At 41.1% G+C, this 22,727-nt stretch overlaps 1 protein-coding gene across 18 annotated transcripts in view; it reads left to right on the top strand.

Annotated features, from left to right (window-relative positions):
• The window catches only part of SULF1 (sulfatase 1), a 176,255-nt gene that overhangs the window by 121,382 nt on the left and 32,146 nt on the right, over positions 1 to 22,727 (top strand). For all 18 annotated transcript variants that reach the window (XM_070481121.1, XM_070481107.1, XM_070481122.1 and 15 more), the window contains 5 exons: positions 8,295 to 8,445; positions 9,389 to 9,564; positions 10,730 to 10,858; positions 11,128 to 11,184; positions 11,969 to 12,098. In XM_070481121.1, coding sequence (XP_070337222.1) covers positions 8,295 to 8,445; positions 9,389 to 9,564; positions 10,730 to 10,858; positions 11,128 to 11,184; positions 11,969 to 12,098 — 643 coding nt within the window. The remainder of the gene's footprint in view (positions 1 to 8,294; positions 8,446 to 9,388; positions 9,565 to 10,729; positions 10,859 to 11,127; positions 11,185 to 11,968; positions 12,099 to 22,727) is intronic.

Below are 22,727 nucleotides of genomic sequence, written 5' to 3'. Positions count from 1 at the left end.
CCATGCCCATTCATTTAGGTATTGTCTATGGCTGCTTTCGCAATACGACAGCAGAGTTGAGTAGCTGTGGTAGATACCATATGGCCTCAACGCCTAAAATATTTGCTGTATGATCCTTTACAGAATAAGTTTGCCCCCAACCCCTGCTCTAAGGGGAAGATGGGCAAGTGTGCAAATAGCCCTCTCCCCGGTAGGACCAGAAGCAGTAAGGAATTGAGCAGGCATTCAAGGGGCTGTAGAACTTTGGAGCAAGAAGTGTTCACATCTTTTGGGGACCCAGAAAAACTTAATAGCCCAGGAGGCATTCAAAGTGGGCCTCCAACGATGGGTAAAATTTCTGCTGCTGATTCTACAGATCGGATAAACAATTTCAGGAAGAGAATGTGGCTCGGACAAGGGGTCGCCATGTAAGTGAGGTGATCTAAGATATGACCTGGGAAGTGGAGAATGGGTGCAAGGAAAATAACAGGGAATAACGCTAGAAAGGGAAACGAGCAGAATATTGAGGCCTTCGGTGAATTTGTACATCACCGTCAGCAGAGTCACTGCAGGCCATTTCACAGAGTAGTGACATAATATGTGACTCAGTCATTTCCACATGCAGACAATTTCAGTTATTACCTTTTAGTTCAAATGAACCGCCTGTGTGCCTTACTGGCAATTCTATAAGGCAAAATCTACACACAGCAGAGTGAAAATATTCAGGCCTTAGAGGCATTCCTATCTCAGCCTCACCAAGCCTACAGATAATTCTTCAACCTCTCAGAAACTCCATTGTGTCATCTGTAAAAAGAGGTAATACTAGCACCTTGACCTGATGTCATGAATGAAAATTAAGGCAGCATAGCTAATGTCCCCACAGAGGGCCTGGGATGTTGAAGCTACTTCATAAATGTTGATTCTTGTTCATCAACAAGAATTAAGAAGAACCAAGTAAAACTGTTCTTTCTTGATTTGATCTTTCTTGACCTACAAAAAGTTCAGTTTCATTTGGTTCAACTTAATGTTTCGGGGAAGCAGCTAGACCAATGACAAGTTGATGCTTGCCTGTTGTGACACGCCAAATCTCTTGACAAGCTAAGACCCACATTGTGATGAGCCTCTCGCACCTGGCCCTTCTCAAAACACAGACGGGATAAGCACCAATCTGGGCTGTGTTATCTCTTCCAGGTGCAAAATGTGTGCTATGGGCAAGTGCCAGTTTGGAGAACACCCGTAGCCTTAGAAAATGAAAATTCGTGTAGTTGGAGGAGCGATTCAGCTTCTATTGGCTGCTAAGCCTTGAGCTTCAGTGCACCTAGAATGTGGAGATCCATTGTGTCTCCCCACAGCCCTTGGAAGCCTTGAGTTCCTGGCACTTTTGCTATAAAGATCTCCCCAGCTGCCGCTGGAGGAAGGGGCTGGAGAAGTCAGTATGTGTCTCTTGTCACTGCGAGTGACTGCATAGGTTCACAGTTCAGTCTGCAGACAAAAGGAGGGAGACAAATTCAAGACAAACTGCCAATTGTGGTGCACAGCGCTCTTGAGTGGCCAGTTTCCCCAGCAAAAACATTAGCAACACATTCAAGCGAAGGGATGCAAAAAGTTCAGTAGTTTGCAGGAATATTTGGCAGGCCCTAGGAAAACAGAGCAAGATGCTGCAGACTCCCCCCTGTTGGGGAGACCCAAGTAATGTGAACACTTTCCTTTAGGTCGCCTTCCTTGGTGGTCAAGCTTTATCCAGATGCCTTTCATCCGGCCTTGGGTGATAGCTGTCTGACCCTCTCAGCATGGAGTGAACGTATCGTGTTTCCACGGTGTTTGCCGTTCCCAACAAAGGAAGGAAGCCAGTCCAACACTGGCCTGTTGGCTTTACAAACTGAGGCTAGAGGTTATGCCAACCAACTAAGAATGCGAGCAGATTATCAACCGCTGGTGACAGGAGGCACAGTTTCATTGGACAGTAGCTTGGTCACTCAGGTGACCTCTGAGAAATGTGAGGAAGCCTCCGTCACAACAATACACATAATAATCCTTATCGTGAAGCCCTTCACTGTGGCTAAGACCCCACTGTACTTTTCAGTAAATGATCTCCCCAGTATCCTCATAGTGATGCTGTATCCTCACTTCTCTCCCGATGTGATAATATGCACCTGTGGTCAACAGCCATGCTAGGAAAGTAGATTCCATTTACCTACCCGATGATTCTATAGGAAGCTAAGAGACTCCCTTGTCACCTTGCTACCAACTATGCCCCTATCAACTTAAAAAAATGTTTTGTTTCAGTTCAACAGTTTTCTTCCCACACCCGGAAATGTGTATGACACACACACACAGATTCAAATGAAATCTAAAATCTTGGTAGAACAATGCCCATCCACTGACTTGCAAGAATCATTCTGGAAGTGGAGCTTCTGCATGAACATAGCCTGTCAGAGGGAATCTGCCTCTGCATATGCCTCAGAACAAAGTGTTTGAAACACCTTTGTTAAGTAACGTTGGAAAGAAATGTCTTGCCTTAAAAAGAATTTTGTGTGTTTTTACTTCATTTCTTCCACAAATTCGTAAAATGAAATTCTTTCAAAGATGAGAGAATTTTAAATTCTCCATAAAAATTTCTGATTTGGGCAGAACTTATTGCTCCCTTTCCTGTGTTCCTACTTTGTTCTTCTCTCTGTTGGTTCCTACTATCCTATTGCACCGGCTATTTACCCATATCCCTGAAGTCACATTGCACAACACCACGGGGCAGCATTCACACAAAATCCCGTGTGAGTGGAGTCCTGGAGTTATGCAGGACAGCACTTTCCTGAAGGCCGGACAAAATGTTTCACCTCCACCCCCCAGTGCCGGTGAGCATGGCTCCTGTCTTGTTAATTGCACAATACGTTTTTGTTTAGCAAATGAATAAACATGTTAACCCCACCAACTAGCTGACATTAAAACATTTTTAAAAATAGTATAAAAATAGTTAAACAATCAGTTTTCTGAATTAAAAGGACACCTAGAGATAGTAGAATTCCATAAATTTTTAGATTGAAAAATGAAAGCCCAAAGTCTATTAAAAGAAAGAGAATCAAATGACTTTGCCCAGGTCATATAAGTAGATAAGGACAAAGCTGGAGCCAAAACTCGGCTTTCTTGCACCCAGGGGATCTTCCCATTACACCAAATTGCTCAGGACCCATCACAGTCACAGAATTAGAAGTGGTTCCTGTGTATATACTTGCATAATCCTAATTGGAGTTTGCAGCATCGTTAGAAGACCCTTTAAATTAGTTTTATGATATACCTATAATCAAGATCACTTGGTATTATTCTGCATGTGTTCAAATGTTACCTACCTAAAGACATTTGAACTCAGGTGGGGAATATCTCCACAAAGTCAATTAAATAAGTTCAATTTTAGTGAAAGCTGAGATGGTGTGGCTTGGGAGATTAAGTATAGAATTTCCAATTTAATGCTTTAAGTGTATGTCTTAAATCTGGATAACTAGCTTATTCTGGGAATTGAGACCTATTTCATTTCTCAGAGAATGATGGTCCTGCTACCAATAACACCCTTTAAGAGTTAGGTCATTAGGGTTTTTGTTGTTGTTTGAGACTAAATAACAAATGAAGAGAACACATGTTCAAATGTAACACACTAGAAATATATTCGTTTTCCCTGGGGTGACAGCAAAGGCGTTCAGTCAGCAGCACAAATGAACTGCTAAGCTCTTTGCAGTTCCGCAAGTGTGCATTTCGTATAGAACACATGCGTTTCTTAAAACTGTTTCTTTGCTAGTAAGAATTATTCTCCTAAAATAGCCACCCATCAAAAAGAAAGGTGACATTATTGATTTTCAGAATTCTTATTCCTGTTATGTCAGTAAGCAAAGCTAGAAAGAATATCACAGCCCAGAAAGAATTGGCACTGATGGTGAGTTGAATTTACGAATGCAGTTGTCTAAAAGAGTTGTGATCTGGTGCGCTCAGCAATAATCCAAACTAATGCCTAGAGAAAAGCAATAAGCAGGGAAGGCTTCCCGGGAGAGGTGGACCTTTTTAGATTTAGGAATAGTCTATTGAGGGTCACAGGTGTATTTTCTTGATAGAAGAAGGTCTGGAGTGCAAGTTCTGGGCAAAACATGTATTTGAACAGAAAACAGAAAGCCTTACAGACCAGGCACGTGAATTTGTAACTGACACAGATTTTTGTTTTGGGTTTTGTTTTTTTTTTAAGAAAGCAACAGAAACTCAAAACAACAATTTGGTCCTTTGGCCTCTCAGTTTGAAAGCAAATCGCCAGCGTCGTCTACCTTTTCACTGATGCCTCCAGTGTGCCTGGGAGTATCAGACTGTATTCCGTGTTTGCAACAAAGGAGACTCTCAGCCGCTGGTGGGAGGCATCTGAATGGGGAGCGGAAGTGGCTAGTGTTTTAAATCGGGATGAAGGCTGAGAATTTCCGGACTTCCTTTTGATAGAAAAAAATATATGGATCAATTCTTCCAGTGACTGGGATTCTGAGGTGCTTCTTGCCCACTGTGGTTCAGGACTCTGGTCAATGTGATGTCATGGAAGGAGCCACCTCCACACTTTACTGTGTCCTTTGTAAAATGGGAATAAGATGCCCTACCTACCCCTCAGGGTCGCCACAGCAATCACCTGAGCAATTAAATGATAAAGTCTTTCCCAGCTACCTGTAAGTATGCGTATGCGTGGCCCCAGGATTTGTTCTCCGGAGTCGCTGAAATCTCTTTCAACTCTCCCAAGAACTCCTTGAAGTTGTTATTCCCATTATATAGATGAGGAAACAGAGGCTTAAGGGAAAAAATTGCCCAAGATCACACGCTAGTAAGGAACAGGTCTGGGATGAAAATTCGGGTCTGATTCCAAAACATTCTGGAACAATGGGATATGTGGTTTTCCACTTTTCCCTAAAAAGCTACCTGCTTCTTTCAGTGGCTTCTGTTCCAGCCGACAGCTCCAGCCCTGTTTGAATAACTGTAAGTCAATTCTTAGCTAGGGAAGAAGCCTTAATTATCACAGGGGGACAGAAGGCTGCATCTTCCAGGAATTCGGCAGACCCCAGCAGGAGGCGACCACAGGTCTTTGGCAAAAGATCACTTTTCAACAATGTTGTCAATTCCAGCGACCCTCGACCTTCCACCTGCAGGACCCTGAACAGTTGCTGTTCTGTGGGAAGCAGTGGCAGCCTGTCTTCCTTTAAAAGGCAAATGCATACCCCCCTCCACGCCTCCTGCTGAGACGCCACCTGGGATTTCATCCCCAGAGCAGGGGTCATCTCCCACATCGAGAAATTTTTTGCAAAGGGGGCCTGGGGAGACGGCTTTGACAACAGACCTGAACTCTCCCTTTTAATACAAGCCAGATTTCGCATATGTCATTCTGTAAATCCGGGAGTCCAATTTGAGACTTGTAATTTGCTGCAACCTCCTCTGTTCCTCAAAGCGAGGTGGAGCTGTGCCAAGCACATCAAGGTAACCAGCGGAGGATGTGATTCGTCCACTCTGAGCCTGCATTTTGGTTCCCTATTGCAATTTTTATTTGTGTTGAGGTTTTGTGGTTTTAAACAAGTCAACCAGATAGATTTATTTTAAAATTAAGGTGAACCGACATCAAAGGCAATAAGAGGAGGATGTTTGGGTGTTATAAAGCAACCCTGTGTGATCTTTTATAGCCGTATTCTTTCTCAGGGCAGGTATCAGTAAATGGCTAAGGGACTTTCACCACCAACTTCCTATATTTCTCTGACCTCAAACTACCCCCACGGGTGAAAACCCCTTTCCAATGGGATTTAGAAGCCGCCTCTCTCCTCCTCTTCAGCCTCTTAATCTAATCCTGTTTGTAACTCAACATGCTGCCTGAAGGATAAGAAACACAGGCTTAAGTCCTTTCCTACTGCACAAGTTCCTGAGATACGAGAGTCTGATTCAGCCCGTGGTTCACTTTGAGATATGAGGAACGCTTTCAGGCCAAAAAATAGGACCATTTGGTTCATGAGTCTTCTTCTTGGTAAGAAGAAGAAAGTTTATATTGAAAGTTTCTCTTAAAAAGAATTGCAGGGGCCAACCCAGTGGTGTAGTGGTTAAGTTCACACACACTGCTTCAGCAGCCCAGGTTCACGGGTTCGTGTCCCAGGCGCAGACCTGCACACTGTTCATCAAGCCACACTCTGGCAGCATCCCACATGCAAAATCGAGGAAGATTGTCACCAATGTTAGCTCAGGGACAATCTCCCTGAAGCAAAAAGAGGGAGATTGGCAACAGATGTTAGCTCAGGGCCCATCTTCCTCACCAAAAAAAAAAAAAAAAAAAGAATTGCAGGTGATACCTGGAGAGCTTGTTTGTCTTTTAATGCTACAGGATGTTTTCACAGGTACTTATATGGAATGTATTTGTTTATTGGCTCATGTAGGAAACTCATGTGCTTCCTCTCTTCTAGGCACTTTTAAGTGATAGATATAGATATATAGATTTAGATACCTGTATAGATAGAAGGTAGACAGATTGGATAGATAGGTAGATAGACAGATAGATGTGTAGTTCAGTGTTATATTGGCATTTGTGCTCTTGCACTTTTGCTAGTTAACCAGCATCCACATGGATCATCAGGGTAACTTTTCGTGCCAGGAAGCCAATGGTCCCAAAATAGCATTTTCAACTATCAAAAGAGAGGTTCTGCAAATCCATTGGAAGAAAAAATTTTATAGTAACAGGTTTCATTTATTTGGCTTGGTGTGCATGGAAATGCCCCAGTATACAATCATGTATCTCCAAAACTCCAGGTTTACCCCACTGAAAATTTGCACCTCAGTGGGACAGGTGGTGTGTAAGGTCAAGGCTCCAGGATTCTCTGGGCTCACAGTGACTGATTGTTTGTCTAGTTTTTGTAATATAAATGGTGGCATGGGGGCACCTTCTGTCATCATTATCCATGGTCTTTCACTGATGGGACCGTCCCCAGAACAGACTGTTTATCAGATTTCTCAGTCAATGTAGAATGTGGCGTGTTCTGTGAGACTGGCTATTTGCAAAGTTATGGTTCACGTGAAAAGCAATCTCAGGGATAGGAAACCCCATCACTTCACTTTTCTTTCATTTTATTAAAGCTAATGGGTTTGAAATCGAGTCCTGATTCTCCCACCTGCTGACTTTGTTGATCTGAGGACGTGATTTCCCTTTGCTAGCCCTCCCTTTTCTCAGCTGTAAAAGGAGAATGATACACCTCTGTCCCAGAACAGCTGAGATAATTAAATGAGTTAACGTATATAAAAAACTTAGCACAATACCTGACATACAGCACATACTCATTAAGTTTTTAATATTAAACAACCTCTGTAGGCTTAATAACATCTAAGGAGAACATTCAAGTCCATTATAGTCTGCTGGAAAGGTCCAATATAAACAAGCCATCCTCAGTGTGAGAATTGCTCTAGCATAATTGTGTGTTTCGGAAGCTTGAGGTGGCAGCATCTAATGTCTGAGGGAGTTAGGTAAGACTTCAAAGGAAGGTGACACATTTTGTGGGTTCCCAATGGAATGTATGGGACACCACTTGGATCTCTGCAGTGGATTAAATATAGGCTTGAATCGACCTGTCCATGAACACTAGCACCCACTTCCTTGTGGTGAGCACAAATTATGCCTTGCACCTATATTGATTTGTCTATAATATGAACAGCTTTATTGGTAAACATGTATATTGCAGAAGTAGAGTTGGTTATAATTCCAGCAAATCCAAGTAAATTAATGGTGTCTATGTACAAGGTTAGGAATGAGAAAAACTCATAGAGACTAGATATGTAAGGGATCAATAAAAAAAACTCTAATAAATTCAAGAGAAAAAATGTTGAAATTAAGATTCATTATCATTCCACATATTTGTGACTATATTTAATAGCCTAATTAGCAATAAAAGTTTATGAGTTAATATCACCATGAGAACATTCCCTTCTACGCTACAGAGTTTTATCTGTAGATTTGTAACATAACCATAATCATCTTGGTGTATTTTTACACATTTTATTCAATGAACCCAAATGAACTTGCACTAATTACATTTTTAGCTGCCAATCTTCGTTTTCTAAGTTTGAATCCATATACCTTCAGAGGATGTGTGTTGTTTGGGGTGGTGAAGACTTCAGATCTTCTTACAAACACAGAGAGAAGATACGTGGGAGAGAAAAATACTTTAGCAGTGTCTAAATTATCTTTCTTAAATGATTATGCATTTCACAGTCTTTAACTTGAGATATTCCTCTAAACGACTGAAAAATATATAATAAGATTCCTTTCTGGATATTTTCAGAACTCCTAGTTATAACTATGCACCAAATATGGATAAACACTGGATTATGCAGTACACGGGACCCATGCTGCCCATCCACATGGAATTTACAAATGTTCTACACCGCAAAAGGCTTCAGACATTGATGTCGGTGGATGATTCTGTGGAAAGGGTAAGCACGCGAACTTGCCCCGGTCACAGGTTTTGGGTCCACTTCACATGCGTAGACCCATTCTTTCCAATCCTGTTTTTCTGTTGTTGTTTTGTTTTGTTTTTCATTTTAAGAGTGTGTACATGTTCAGTGACTTTATCATTTCTCCCTCGTATCGTCCCCCTTCCATCTACCTCTCCAGATTTGGTTCTTGTGGAGCCAGTAGCAAAGAAGAAATAAAAATCTAAACAACATAAATCAAGGGCTATAATCACAAATACCTTCTTTGGGAATTAAGCAAATAATGTAAAGCAGTTTCTGTATAAGACAATAGGGAATGGTGGGGATTGTGGTGAACTTGAAATTAAAAGTTCCCCATCTAAAGCAAGGAGCAACTGCTGAGCTCCAACTAATTTTTGCCATGCAGAAATGTAGATCCAGTATCATCAGGTCTTCTGACCTTTTAAAAGAAGCCAGAAATACAAAAATTTTATTTGAAATCTCCTGAATTTTGAAACGTAACATAAGCCAAACAAGACATGCCTAAAGGCTGGATCTAGCTGGATCAGGCTTAGAAGCAGCCTGTTTTTAACCCTTGATAACTAGATGTAAGAGTGATGATGTTAAAATTTGCTTTAAGAATGGATTTTTCAAAGTAAAACCTGAAAGTTTGGTGGTGGAGTTTGTTTTATGGGGCTTTTTTTTTTTTTCCAAATAGGCAAACAAGATCTTTAAGTAGAATGTGCCAGATTCAGGAAAGTTACATTACAACTGTATCATTAGGCTTTTTCCCTCCAGGATTGTAAGCAATTTGAAACTGTAGATAGTGTTCATGTTTGTTGGTCTTTTTAAAGAAACTCTTGCCTTTTAAGAATAACGGAAAAAAGATTTGGGGGAAATTACAGCTACATTCATCATCGTATGCCATCACGATTGCTTCTGACTTGTCTCTGTGCCGTTTCAGCTGTATAATATGCTCGTGGAAACGAGGGAGCTGGAAAACACTTACATCATTTATACGGCCGACCACGGTTACCATATTGGGCAGTTCGGACTGGTCAAGGGGAAATCCATGCCATATGACTTTGACATCCGTGTGCCTTTCTTTATTCGTGGTCCAAGTGTGGAACCAGGATCGATGTACGTATTCCTCTGTTTGCAACACTCAGCTGTTGTGGCTCATGTATGTCTGAGATAATTCGATTACCAATCTCAGTGTCTGGTTTCCTTTCATCCAAAACAAAAAAGGATGTATGTAGGTTGGTAATTTAGAAGATGAAAACCTTGGCCTCCCCCCTCACCACATGTTGAATGAACTAAAGTATACCATTTAAAGAGAAAGGAAAAATAACTGTATCAATGATTAATTCTCTCACATTGACCAAAATTCATGTCACATGAGCCTGTGTACACAGACACAGAATGTGATCTTCGGGGCCACGTCCTCACCTTCTTTGAATCAGAGATACATTGTCTTTTTTAAGAAACAACCAGTGCCATTCTCTTCATTGTTTTTTTCCTTTAATTATTACTAAAAAAAATTTTTTTAAAGAAAAGTGAATTTGAAAAGCATGATTTTCTTTTGAAAGAAAAGAAGCCTAAAGGACTGGAGTTCTATTTCTGTCACCTTAGGCAAGTCACTGCATCCCTTTGCATCTCTATTTTCCCATCATAAAATGGGTTTCATATGCCCTGCCAATCACAACAGAATGTTTTGTATAAAATGAGATTGTGTACATGAAACAGTCATGGAAAGAGTGAAAGAAAAGAGTGCAAGTAGAATTCAAAAGCTGGAATGGCCCGTAAAGAGCATCTAACTGGACCCCTGAGTTAAGAGTGAAGAAGCTCGACAGACAGTGTAAGTGCCTCTCTCAAGAGTCCCCAATTCTGGAAGTAGCAGCGTTGGGGCCCAGAACCCAGACATTCTGAATCTCACCCATGTGCCTTTGAGAAGGTTGATTTTAAAGCCCTAGTTTAACAGAGGAGTTATGAACTATCAGGTTTTAGACAAAAGTATCTATTCTACAAAAACCATGTATCGGACCACAACTTGTCTGACAGCGTGACCAGAGCTCAGGGGCACAGGCCTCTCTCCAGCCCAACCCTTGTGAGAGTTCATCTTGCTCTGAGATACTGCTGCTGACCACTCAGCCGCCCTGGCCAAAAGCAACTCCCCATCCTCAGGAGATGAGATGAAGTGGGGAGAAAGATTGAAGCCCAATGAGTCATAGTGCAGAGAACTCGGCCCTACGTGCCGCCCTCCATTGGTGTGAGGTCTGGGATGTAACCATCTATCCCTTTGCAGAGTCCCACAGATCGTTCTAAACATCGACCTGGCCCCTACCATCCTGGATATCGCTGGGCTTGACACACCTCCCGATGTGGACGGCAAGTCTGTCCTCAAACTTCTGGACCCAGAAAGGCCAGGTAACAGGTGCGTCCATTTTCTTTCCCTCAGCCCGCCCCGAGCACACTGGCTTCCAGAGCCAGCCAGCCACCAAAAGAAGTGGAGGCAAAATAAGCTGTGCCCATGAGGATCAACATGGGCTGAGAATTTCTCGGCTGCTTGTGAATAGCGTATTGATGGAGAGGCAGCCGTGGTCTGTGGGAAGTGAGAGGTGTTTCTTTAAATAAACTGTTAGCACAGATCCGTTTGGAAAAACGTCCAGATGCCAACAGTAAATATTATTATTTTGCTTTCAGGTTTCGAACAAACAAGAAGGCCAAAATTTGGCGTGATACATTCCTCGTGGAAAGAGGGTAATTATTGGTTCCTGGGGTGCTTCTGGGAACCAGTCCTAGTGGGCAGCTCTCCCTGCTGAGCATTTTCCCCCCTTATTTTGGTTTACTAAGCATGCAGATTTCGTAAGCCTAGTCACAAGATCGAATGGTTGGCTACTCACTCTTCCCTGGCCGGCAGAGTAGCGATTGTTGCATCAGAATTGTGAAGAATAAATTCTCATAAGGTGGGACCAAAGCCCTTACACGGCTGTGGGTTTGCTGTTGCATTTCTCAGCCTTGGCCTAATCGGACCAGTCAGTTGACTTTCAACCCTGCTTCCCAAGTCCTGCCTGGCATCTTTCTACTTTTTTTATGTGCCTTTCCTAGTTTTAAATATATAAATATATGAGACTTATTTCCGTCATCACTTCTGGGTTTTCCGTTTTGAGTCACAATGTTTATTGTCTTTGTTTTTCTCCATACGCACATTGCAAGACAGAAAAGCATTTATATAATTGCTTTCTCACTAAAAGACCTTTGAGCCTGCAAAGCTAAACATTTATGCCCGAAGTTTTGAAATTAATGCTTTTGGGGGAAATGATTCTTCCTATCCTGACCTCTCATCTTTGTGGTACCCCGCTTGTAATTTTCACAAAGGACTCATCAAATGTTGAGCTCCCGTGGACAGAGCCCTCACATCTATTTCTTGCTGTTTGAAGAATGTGGGGGTCGTGTGACAGGGAAGGAAAAGAGAACAGGCAGGTTGCAGGGAATGTAGTTCAGATTACCTCTCACGTAAGAAATTTTTCCCTTACTGTCAAAGGAAATTTCTCCGTAAGAAGGAAGACTCCAGTAAGAATATCCAGCAATCAAATCACCTGCCCAAATATGAGAGGGTCAAAGAACTGTGCCAGCAGGCCAGGTACCAGACAGCCTGTGAACAACCTGGGCAGGTGAGTGACACAGCTTTCCTTCACCCCCACTAGCATGTTTCTCTGTTTCTAATTTTCAACATAAAAAATAATGTATATTTGGGTATAAGCAAGCTTTTCATGGTGGTCACGGAGTGCTCACTGTGAGACCACTCCCCTGCCTGAGAATTGTCTGACTGGTCCAACTTGGCCTCCTCATCACTGTTTTGGCTCCCTCCAGTTAAAAGAAATGGTGCTGTCAGAGAGAGTTCTAGATGTCCACCCAATTAGCCAATACAAGTTCAAGATATCAGACACAGGAAATGAGTAACCAGGTTGGAAGGCTCAGGGCTGGTTCTTTCAGAGGGGAAGGCACCATCCCTGGGGCTCCTCATACCTGGTCATCAAGATCATGGGTAGATGCTATGCCTCGGAGGAGTGAACTGCCCCAAGAGACATGACGGGGTCTTCCCATCCTGGCTAAAGTCAGATGTCATCTAACCCAGAGAGGAGGACAGAATCCATGACCGAGTTTGGGGAATGAAAAGGGAAACTGTCTTCTGTTTGTTTACTGTTTCTGCCTCTGCTCACAAAATTCCTGACATCAAATATTTTGTTAGAATGAATCCTTTTCATTAATAGAAATATTCCTATAGAATTCAAGGTTACCCAGAAGACCAACTATTATGAATAAGAACTAAAGAAATACCATGTGATGAATTAATACAGACCTGTTTTTAAAGAAAGTGAGAACGCATGAATGCAAACTATTTTAAACACCCTTGACTGAAATCTATACCAGCTAAAAGAAATGCTCTGTCATGATGACAGAGGAACTGAATTTCTGCCTAAATCATTACAACTTAGAATAAAATTGAAGAAAAGTGAAAAACAATATTTATCCAGCATTTCTCTTATGTAAGGCACTGTACATGCAGTTTTATATGCATTGGCTCAATTTAATCCCCACATACATCGAGTGAGATGGGCATTGTCATCCTCATTTTACAAATGGGCAGCTGGTGAGTGGCAGAGCTGGGATCCAAATGAGTTGTCTGACTCAAAAACTCAGGCCACTGACTACCTTCCAAGGTAAGTTACATTAACTAGGCGAAAAGAAGTTCAAATCTTTTATAAATATTTTTCTAAACTTATCTGACCTCTAGATGTCCACACAATAGCCAACACTGGTTCAAAATATCAGACACGTGAAATGGATAGCCCAGTTATTATTAAAATGGCCTCATTTATTTCACGCTTATTAAATGGCATCTAGCTTACTGAATAGACATTCATAATAAACAACTTGATCCTCAAACTCTCTGTATTTCCTCTTGCCTTTTTGTACACAGGGATTCCTTTGAAATCGAAAAATGTGGGGAGAGAGAGTTGTTGAAGGAAGGGATAAAACCAGGCCTTCATGGCATTCTAGTAAGTCTTAATTTTCAAGTGTTTAGTGAAGAAGCTTAGACCTATTCATTATATTTTAATTTGAAGTTTTCAAATCCTTCTTATGGAAGCTCTAAGTATTATTATGACTAAAACCTCAGAATTGTTTTGTAGTTCTAGAATGATTTTTATGAGCCAGCCTCAATAGACTAATTTAGTTCTATTCAGGAGTTGGAAATGTTCAGTGTTAAATATATCTTATGCAAATTGGTGATCTTGTTACCATTTTAGCCCTCTAAGTGGCGAGCATTATAATCATTTGAGAATAAGGTACACTGCCTACCTTTCAGTGTACAGTTTTGCAAACCTCTCCATATGGCTTGCACTGAAATTTTAATATATATCCTAAAGGGCAAATTAGATTAAACTCTATTATGGTACTTTGGCACAAGCTCTTCACTCATGTGCTGAATGCTAACGACGTTAAAAACTTCACTTTGCTTCTTCGTTTTTTTGTAAACTTGTTTTGCCCCCATGAAATGCTATAATATCTGGCTCCCTGGAATTTTCCTCCACTGCTTTGTTTCTTTGCAAATCAGTCTGAATTTAGAATCTATCGCATAGATAGATGAAAACGTCAGCAACAATCTCTTTTAGAAGTGCCTGAATGAATGCAACAAAGAACCACACTATGCCCTTGATGGTTGATTTTTTTGGAGTTGGTGCTCAAACCATAGTTTAAGACCTGAGAACTTTGAGAACATGTTGACTCTTCAAGGTGGTTACCAAGCCTGTAGGTCAAACCTGATAGCTTAGTTGTATTCTATAGAATCTTTATATTTTGGCCTTTTGCTCTTTCTATCTGGCTACTTTGAAGATTATCTTTTTAGTTATGGTATCACTGACTTAAAAAAGAAGGAAAAAAGTCTGGAATAAGGAGGTTGTATTGTTCAGGATCAAGGCAACAGCTAAGTAACTTGCTCGGAATCTCTTCTCTTGACCTTGATTTCACACCTGGTCTGCGCCCAGCATCTCTTCCTCTAACCAAGGTTAACTGCCTTCGTGCAAAGGCAACACATCTGCTCTTTGATTTGACCTTCCATGGGATGTAAAGAAAAAATCAGTAGTATTCGCCTCATTCTCTTCGCTTCTAGTCCCCAGAGAGGTAGTGTGTGCTCCCCTCCCACCACACGCCCGTGCCTGGTCACCCAGGGTTTGTGCTGTAGGGTCAATGTGGATGCGTGGAGTAGAGTAAATAAAGGAAAGAGGGATTTGAAATCAAAAGGTTTGGGTTAGAATATTGGCATCCACTAATTTTTAGTTGTGTGTTCTTGGACAAAACCATTTCTCCTGAATCTCAGGTTTTTCTGTCTCTAAAATGGAGAAAATTAGTCTCAGTTTTGTGAGGATAAACTGATATCATATATATAAAGTGCTAGACGACCCATAAAGCAGTGTGCAAGGGTTGGGTGGTGTTGTTATTACCTGTTGTTTTCATTCCTAGGAAGCCAACAGAGAATTAAAATGGGCTGGAATCCCAGACATTTGGCCTCCCTCCTCCACTGTGTGAACAGAACAACCAGCAGGGACTAATTAAGACAGCATGGACATATGTGTTTGCATCACTTCTATGTTCCTGAATTAATAGAAGGCTGAGTGTAAATTCCCACCACTCTCTCAGCTGGCATTACACCCAAGCACATTTATGTACAGGCACACTACGCACACACACACAAGCACTTGTGCACACTCATGTGCAAATCTCAACTTCTGTCTGAAAAGACTTTGGTTCAACAGACAACATAAGAGTGATCTTCAATTCTGGCTCCACCTTAGAATCCCCTGGCGAGCTTTTGAAACTACTGATGCACAGCCTTACCCCAGACCGATCAGATTTAAATATCTGGAGGTGGGGCCAGGGCATCCGTATTTTTTAACAGGGTTAAGAACCATAGACCTAGAATCGGAGAATGTCAAAGTTGGAGAGAGTTTTACAAATCTTCTAATTGAATGCTATCATTTTCCTAATAAGGAAATTTAGATCCGGAAAACTTAAGCTACAAACCCACAGTCAGAACCTGCTTCTCTTCACTTCATGTTCAATCTTTTCTTCCCCAGAATATGCTGCCTCTGGAAAAATGTAAGACAGTCGATTTTCCCTTTGAAATTATAAATGGCGTTTTCCTGGCTGAAGCCATGGGTTTAGGACCCACTCACAGCATGGAGGGCAGTGGTCCTCAACCATGACTACACATTAAATCACAAGGTAGCTTTAGAAATGCTGATGTTCAAGTCCCGCTCAGAAAAAATTAAGTCAGAATCTCTGGGGATGGGACCCAGGCGTCAGTGGTTTTTTCCAAGCTCCTGGGTGATTCCTGTGAGCAGCCAGGATTGCGAACTATTCATGTCGGGTCAGCCTTATTAGTTTTTTTCCCTTCTTTGTCTAGGTATAGATATTGACTACTTAAATAGGAGTTACATAAAAGAGAAAATTCCTGTGAAATATTTCTCAATGAAACTAGAAAAATAATTTAAAATAAAATTCTCTGGGCATTGAAGGATATCTTATATATGCTCTGCCATTTAAGAGGAAAATGCAGCTTGTTTTTTATAGAACAAATGTCATGTCCTTTTGTTGAGTTGTTAAATGCCAGCGTCTTTGCAATTAATTTGCCTTTCTACTGTTGTAACAATGTAAAAATCAAAGATTTGTTTAAAATTCTGAAAGGACCCCAGCATCAAGCAAAGGAAATTAGAATGTAGCTTGTTGGGTGTAAACTGGTTTTGCTGCAGGATCTGTGTTCTCATCCAAAAATTATCCCCCTGACCCTTTCTGACCAGCTGCAGAGCAGGAATAAAAAGACATTTACCAGCAAGATCTGGCTAGAAGTGTTCGTTTGCCAGAAATTGACGGCCTCTTTCCAGAAACTCACTGAGTCGCGGTTAAAATCGCAGCGTGGCTCAGAGACATTTCCCCTTGGCTCTCCTGATTCTGGAGGGTACGGCCAGAAAGACTGAGCCCTCGGTGCCATCCTCTGGCTGAACTCTCGTCTGCACGGGGCCCCAATGTGGACAGCTCAGCCTCTAAACCTTGCCTCCTCCCCTCTTCAACCTGCACTCAAAGACGTGTCTGAACAGTTGTGCATTTACTTAGATGTTTTGGCTGCTGTGCAATTTTCAAAATACAAACCGCAGGGTTAACCGTGAAACCATATTTAATGATGTTCCAAACAAGTCAGAAACAGACAAACATGAGGACAGACACTTTATTCATAAACTACATGGTGTGGCCCCATCCTATTGAATGTAGACTATCTTATTTCCCACTGCTCCCCAATACAGCCCGCCCTGGTCAGGTTCCCCTCCTCCCTGTCTCTTAAACGCAGTATTCTCATCTGCAGGAAGTTGTTGCCTCTGCCTTCCTTAGTACTGTCCCCTCAACTGAGGCCCACCTGAAGCCTCACACTCTGCCCCAAACCATTCTCCTTTTTTATTGGTGTCCTGATCAATCGGGATTGAATCCTGGGTCCTCCGCTTTCTTGGTATGTGGCCATGGGTAAGTTCCTTAACCTAACTCTGCCTCAGTTTCTTCATCTGTAAAATGGGTGTAATAATAGTAGCTGCCTCAGAGGGTTGCGGTACAGATTACATGAGTTAAATATGTTAAGCATCCAGAACAGTACCTGGCACGCAGCAGGCACCCAACAAATGCCGGCTATCGGTTATCAGCCAAGGTCAGTTCACCAATTTTATTTTTCCTGAACTACAAGAACCATACTTCTTCCAACATCCCAACACTGATTTTTACAAATGATTATCCGGGTTGAAATCCAAAGGAGGAAACGCTTTCTCTCTCTTCGGCTTCTCTTTCCTTCCCTCTTTCCCTCCCCATCCCATCTGACCCCATCCCAAAGAAAACAGGCGATAAGCCTCCTCGGCAGTAACTCTATTTCATATTTGTGAGAAAATTTGACAACAACTTGAGCTAAGTACCAGTTTGAACAAGGATATTGATGTGGTCTTTTTATATTCCCCGGTGTTGAGATGAAAATTCTAGACACACATCCACCTGCAGGTCACTGCTTTTCATGATGTTGGTACCAGCATAAAGAATAATCAGGTTATCAGGAAATTTCTGTATTGTTGTTACATTTCAGAGAACATGATTTGATCTGCATTATGACCGAAACCACGTGATAAGATGGGTAATGATGGAGAACTAATTAATCTGTGTGCGTGTGTGTGTGTGTGTAAAATTAAGCTTTTCATTGCAACCTTGGAAAAAGTTGTAGCCAAATTTTTAGTTTCTCACTCATGAACATGGGCATAAGTCAGTATAAATAAGAATATAGAACATTCTTGGGCCAGCCCTGGTGGCCTAGTGGTTAAGTTCGGTGCACTCCACTTTGGTGGCCTGGGCTCGATATCCAGACATGCACCTACACCACTAGTCTGGCAGTGGCCATGCTGTGCTGGCAGCTCACATACAAAATAGAGTGAGACTGGCAATAGATGTTAGCTCAGGACGAATCTTCCTCAGGGAAAAAAAAAAGAAAGAAAGAATATAGAACGTTCTTAACCAATCTGAGGAATAGATGCAATTCAAAATATAGAAACTGTCATGGTTATCTAGTGGTTATTTCAGGAAAGGGAAGTAAACATCATTCTATCATCACCTAGCATTGTGCTAGGCATTTTACATGGAACATTTCACACCTGAAAACTATTCTATAAAACAGATATTATGCCCATTTTAAATATGAAGAGACTGAAGCTCAGATGGGAAAGTAACTTGACCAAAGTCACACAGCTAGAAGGGTGACAAGTCTGAATTCAGATCGAGATCTGTATATTTCAAAGCCACAGTCTCCCCACTAAATAATAATTACTATATTATATACCATTTACAGCCAGGAAACATTAACTTGCCCAAGGATTGCATAGCCATGTTTAAAGGTCAATTATAGTAGTACTGCTCTGGGTTCATATAGTGCATCTTTTCCGCAGAACTCCAAAAACACTCAACAATTTATTCTCATGACATATCTTTGAGGCCAGGAGGCGCAAGTATTATTTTACCAGATGTGGAATCTGAAAGAACAAAGAGATTCTGCAGTTTGCTCAAGGCCATAGAGTTTGCAGCGAAAGAAAATTAAAATTGAGGTCTTCAGATCCCTAACCCAATACTTATCTCCATTAAAAATGGCTACCTCTCATCAAGTTTGCATTAGATCAGGTTCTTTAAGGAATAAACTGTGTGTGTGTGTGTGTGTGTGTGTGTGTGTGTGTGTTTGGAGAATAATAATAATGATAATAGCAGCTGCCTTTGTTGAGGACCTACCATATGCCAAGTTCTTCCTATATGTTATCTCTAATGCTCGTGACCCTGCAAAAGCTTAAATTGCGTAGCTGACTTGCTCAAGGCCACATAGCAATGTGATAAAGCTGATATTCAAATCTAGGCTTTTTTAGCTTGAAATTCCAGACTTTTTCCACTAAGCCACATCAATACGGGTATAAAATGCCATTCCCAGGCAGAATATAGATGATAATTCACTACTACAAAATGCTACTCTAATAAATATTATGGTAGCACATTAGATTGTTGTGAAGATTAAATGGATACATTTATATAAAGTGCTCTAGATCAGTCCCTGGCATCAAGTAAGAGTTCAATAGATGATGATGATGGTGGTGGTAAAGATGGTGCTGAATGGAATTGTTTGAAAGGCACTTGACATATTTCTCGTTAGGTTTGATCCCACCAAACCAGCTGCACACATGAATCCTTGTGCCCAGAGAACCAACCTTCTTTTCTTCATCAGGCGTTGTTTACATCCAGGTATATACAATCACTCAAAAACACTAAGACGTGATTACTAAACAGTGATTCGATGCTGTGCCGACTTCAGGGAATGACTCAGAAGAATGAGACGTGGTCTTTGCCCTTAATTTCAAGTTTCAGTGTAGTTGGAAGGGTTAAAATGAAATAATAATAACTTAAGAAATTATTTAAATAATTTTCTCTAGCACCTCGCTCGTAGTAGGTGTGCAGAAAGATTTGTGGAATGAATGCGTGCCGAATTATTGGGACAGACTAATAAGTCAGAGAGGCAGGAGGAGAACTGAGATGATGTTGTCCCACAAAGCAGGAAAGGAATTTAACAAGGGGTGAGTGGTCAGAGAAGACGGAGATGATAGCATTTGGCAATTAACTGACTTACTGATAAACGTCAAGAGAGTAGATAAAAGTGAGACAGTATGACACGTATTTCTGCAAGGGCGCTTTTTAATAAAGCTCATTTCTGAGGCTGACTCCACGCCCCATTAGCAGTTACCTCACCTGAATTCATTCTTTCACATGATTCCTGAAACTCCTGCAGTGCAAAATCATCCCTTCTCATTATTGTGACCATTTAAATGGCTTGCGGCATGAGTTTCAGAGTAATTCTTTAAAAACTCTTTTTCCCGGGTGGGCCCGGTGCCGCAGCGGTTAAGTTTGCATGTTCTGCTTGGGCGGCCTGGGGTTCACCAATTCGGATCCTGGGTACAGACCTATGCAGTGCTTGTCAAGCCATGCTGTGGCAGGCATCCCACATATAAAGTAGAGGAAGATGGGCATGGATGCTAGTTCAGGGCCAGTCTTCCTCAGCAAAAAAGAGGAGGATTTGCAGGAGATGTTAGCTTAGGGCTAATCTTCCTCAAAAAAAAAAAGATTCTCTTTCTTCACCTCCCTCTTTAAACTCTCTAAGTAAGATGACCATTTTAGTTGCAACTATTTCAAGGTTTTATTGCTCAGCCATAAAAATTGTCATGATATCGAACACTAAAATGGCTGCGCAAATGTGTGGTAATTGCATTTCATTAAAATTCTAAGAAGCTTTTCAAAGCCTCTAGCTAATTACTCTATCTAATAGGGTCTATGACTTGTTCAAAGGGTCCTTGGTATGGAAAATAATTGGCATTTTTGTCGGTGGCTCTTGTTTTTACAAGAACGTAGGTATATGTACCTATGTGGTGTATGTAGGTGTGTGTGTGTGCATGTGTGTAGATGTCCATGCACATAGGTGTGCATAGTTGGTTGATTTGGTATGATACCTCATCAGTGACAAGGAGAATGCCAGACTTCAGGCTTGGTTAAATTCAACTCTTCAGGAAGGAAACAGCTTTTCCCTTCATCTCTCTCCCATAGTACGTCAGCAAGGAATTTGGCTAATGGGAAAATGCAGGTTGGATCCCAAATAGACCAGTCACAAAAAATTCTACCTACACTTTGTGTTCTATGGGAATCCACTTGTACCCTCAACTCTTTCAGGCCAAAAAAAATTAGAATTTTTTTAATGCATTATTGTTATAAAACTAAGGAAAGTTTTCACTCTAGTTGTGTGTTTTAAAAATTACTGTTTGCACTAAAATTGATGTAAAATGGAACTCCAAAAGACATGAGACTATTATTTTTCAAGAATAAAGTTAGCCACATTTTTCTGTCTGATAGAAAATAGAGCACTTCTTAAGCTTCTGCTTGGCTGTGAATTAGGAATCCACTGGCCACTTCTTCTGCTACTATAGGCATTAAGTAGTCAACTCTTAGTCTTTGAGTACTTGAGGTAGAGATTACTCAGGTGGAGAGATGTCTCAAACCATTTAGATTTAAAACAGATACAGATATAGACAGATACTCAGGCACCACTGATTCCAAACTTTTTGGAGTTACGAAAGGTTATCATTTATTTTGGTAATACTTTTCACCAGCAAGAGTTCTATATGGCATATAATTATTTCTTAATGGGATTGTATATCAGTTTCTGAGAAGCTTTTTGAGAATTTCATGGCACTTCTTCAAGCTAATTGGACATGTCTGGGAGTTTCAACCCAGGCTTGAAAATCACTGGTCTCCACGTTGAAAGGCAGAACCATGGAACAGGCTACATGCAGTTTTCTGCTAAGAGTTCATGAAGATTAAGTTCTGTCACTTATCAGCTAACTGCAGAGAGAGAGTGAAGAGAACCGGTTATTCTCAAATAGAGCACATAGTCCTGCCAGTATACGCAAGCTGGTAGTGTTTATCTGTTCAACTGGAGTCATTTTCTCACCTGGTTACATCAGAACATTTCTAGACACAGTTTCCTTTTCACACCCGCACCCAAAAACGTGCATCCGTCTCCAAGATTCATCCATCTGAGCTGCTTAGACCTAAATATATCCCTTTTCTCCCCTTCCTCATGGAATCCAGCTGTAAAGAGTTCCGGTAACCAGTTACGAATCTAAAGCACTTGTTCTTAACCCCACTTGCACATTAGAATCACCCAGCAAGCTTTTGAAAATCCCACTGTCCAACCCAGTGTGAGCACCACTGATCTGACACAACTCCCATGTACCTAGACAACTTGACTTCACCAGGTTTTTTAGTTAAATCATCTCTAACTTAGTTAGTCCTTAGACCACTCTTGTTTGGGTTGCCTTTTCATGGTTTTGTAATTAGGTATTTAGTTGCCTTGTCTCTTGAGCCTGCCTCTCGGGATGGAGATGCTGAACATTCAAGATATTCTGGCCAAGCCACAAAAGAAGGTTGTAACCTGATGGGACTTGAAATAACCAAATTCAGAGGCACCAAGAGCATATGGAGCCTACGGCGAAATCATAGAACAAGCCCTCTAGATCTGGGGTTTGGAAAGTCTGTGCTAGAAACAAAGGCAGCTCTGATGATTTCAGCACGTGTGGAAGGCATGTGACTCCATTAAGAGAAAACAAACCATGACTCTGCATTTTGGTCCTTGGTGAATGGTGGCACATCATTTTGTACACGAGTGTCATTTGTCTGATGATCAAGCGATCTGGGATCCTTGACCAAACTTTGCTTTGAAATCAAGATATAACCCAAAGTATGGTATAGGTACAACAAGGGGGTATGGTGAGGTAATTTGATGTGATGCATAATGTGATGCTTAAAAAGATGCGAAAGAACATCTTTTCTTTAATAACTTTTTATTTATTTTAATATATATTTGGAAATATATAACTGGCACAACAAACATAATTTTTCAAGTTTTATTGTTCTAGCCACAGTTTAAAAATCTGTCCATTCAAAGAAAAGTGTCAATGAACAATTGTGCACAGGAGATACTCATATATGGAAGGAAAAAGACAAAGTTTGACAACACTATGTTATAACATGTTGTAAGAACCGTGGCCAAATTAAAATTAAGGTCAATATTCTTCCTGCTTCCCAAATTGATGTTTTAGGGAGGGAGCAAGGGGAAAATAAAAAGTAAAAGGAAGGTT

Source organism: Equus asinus, chromosome 12 (assembly GCF_041296235.1).
Source record: "Equus asinus isolate D_3611 breed Donkey chromosome 12, EquAss-T2T_v2, whole genome shotgun sequence".
In the NCBI taxonomy this organism is placed as follows: domain Eukaryota; kingdom Metazoa; phylum Chordata; class Mammalia; order Perissodactyla; family Equidae; genus Equus; species Equus asinus.
This window is presented reverse-complemented; position numbering and strand designations above follow the sequence as displayed.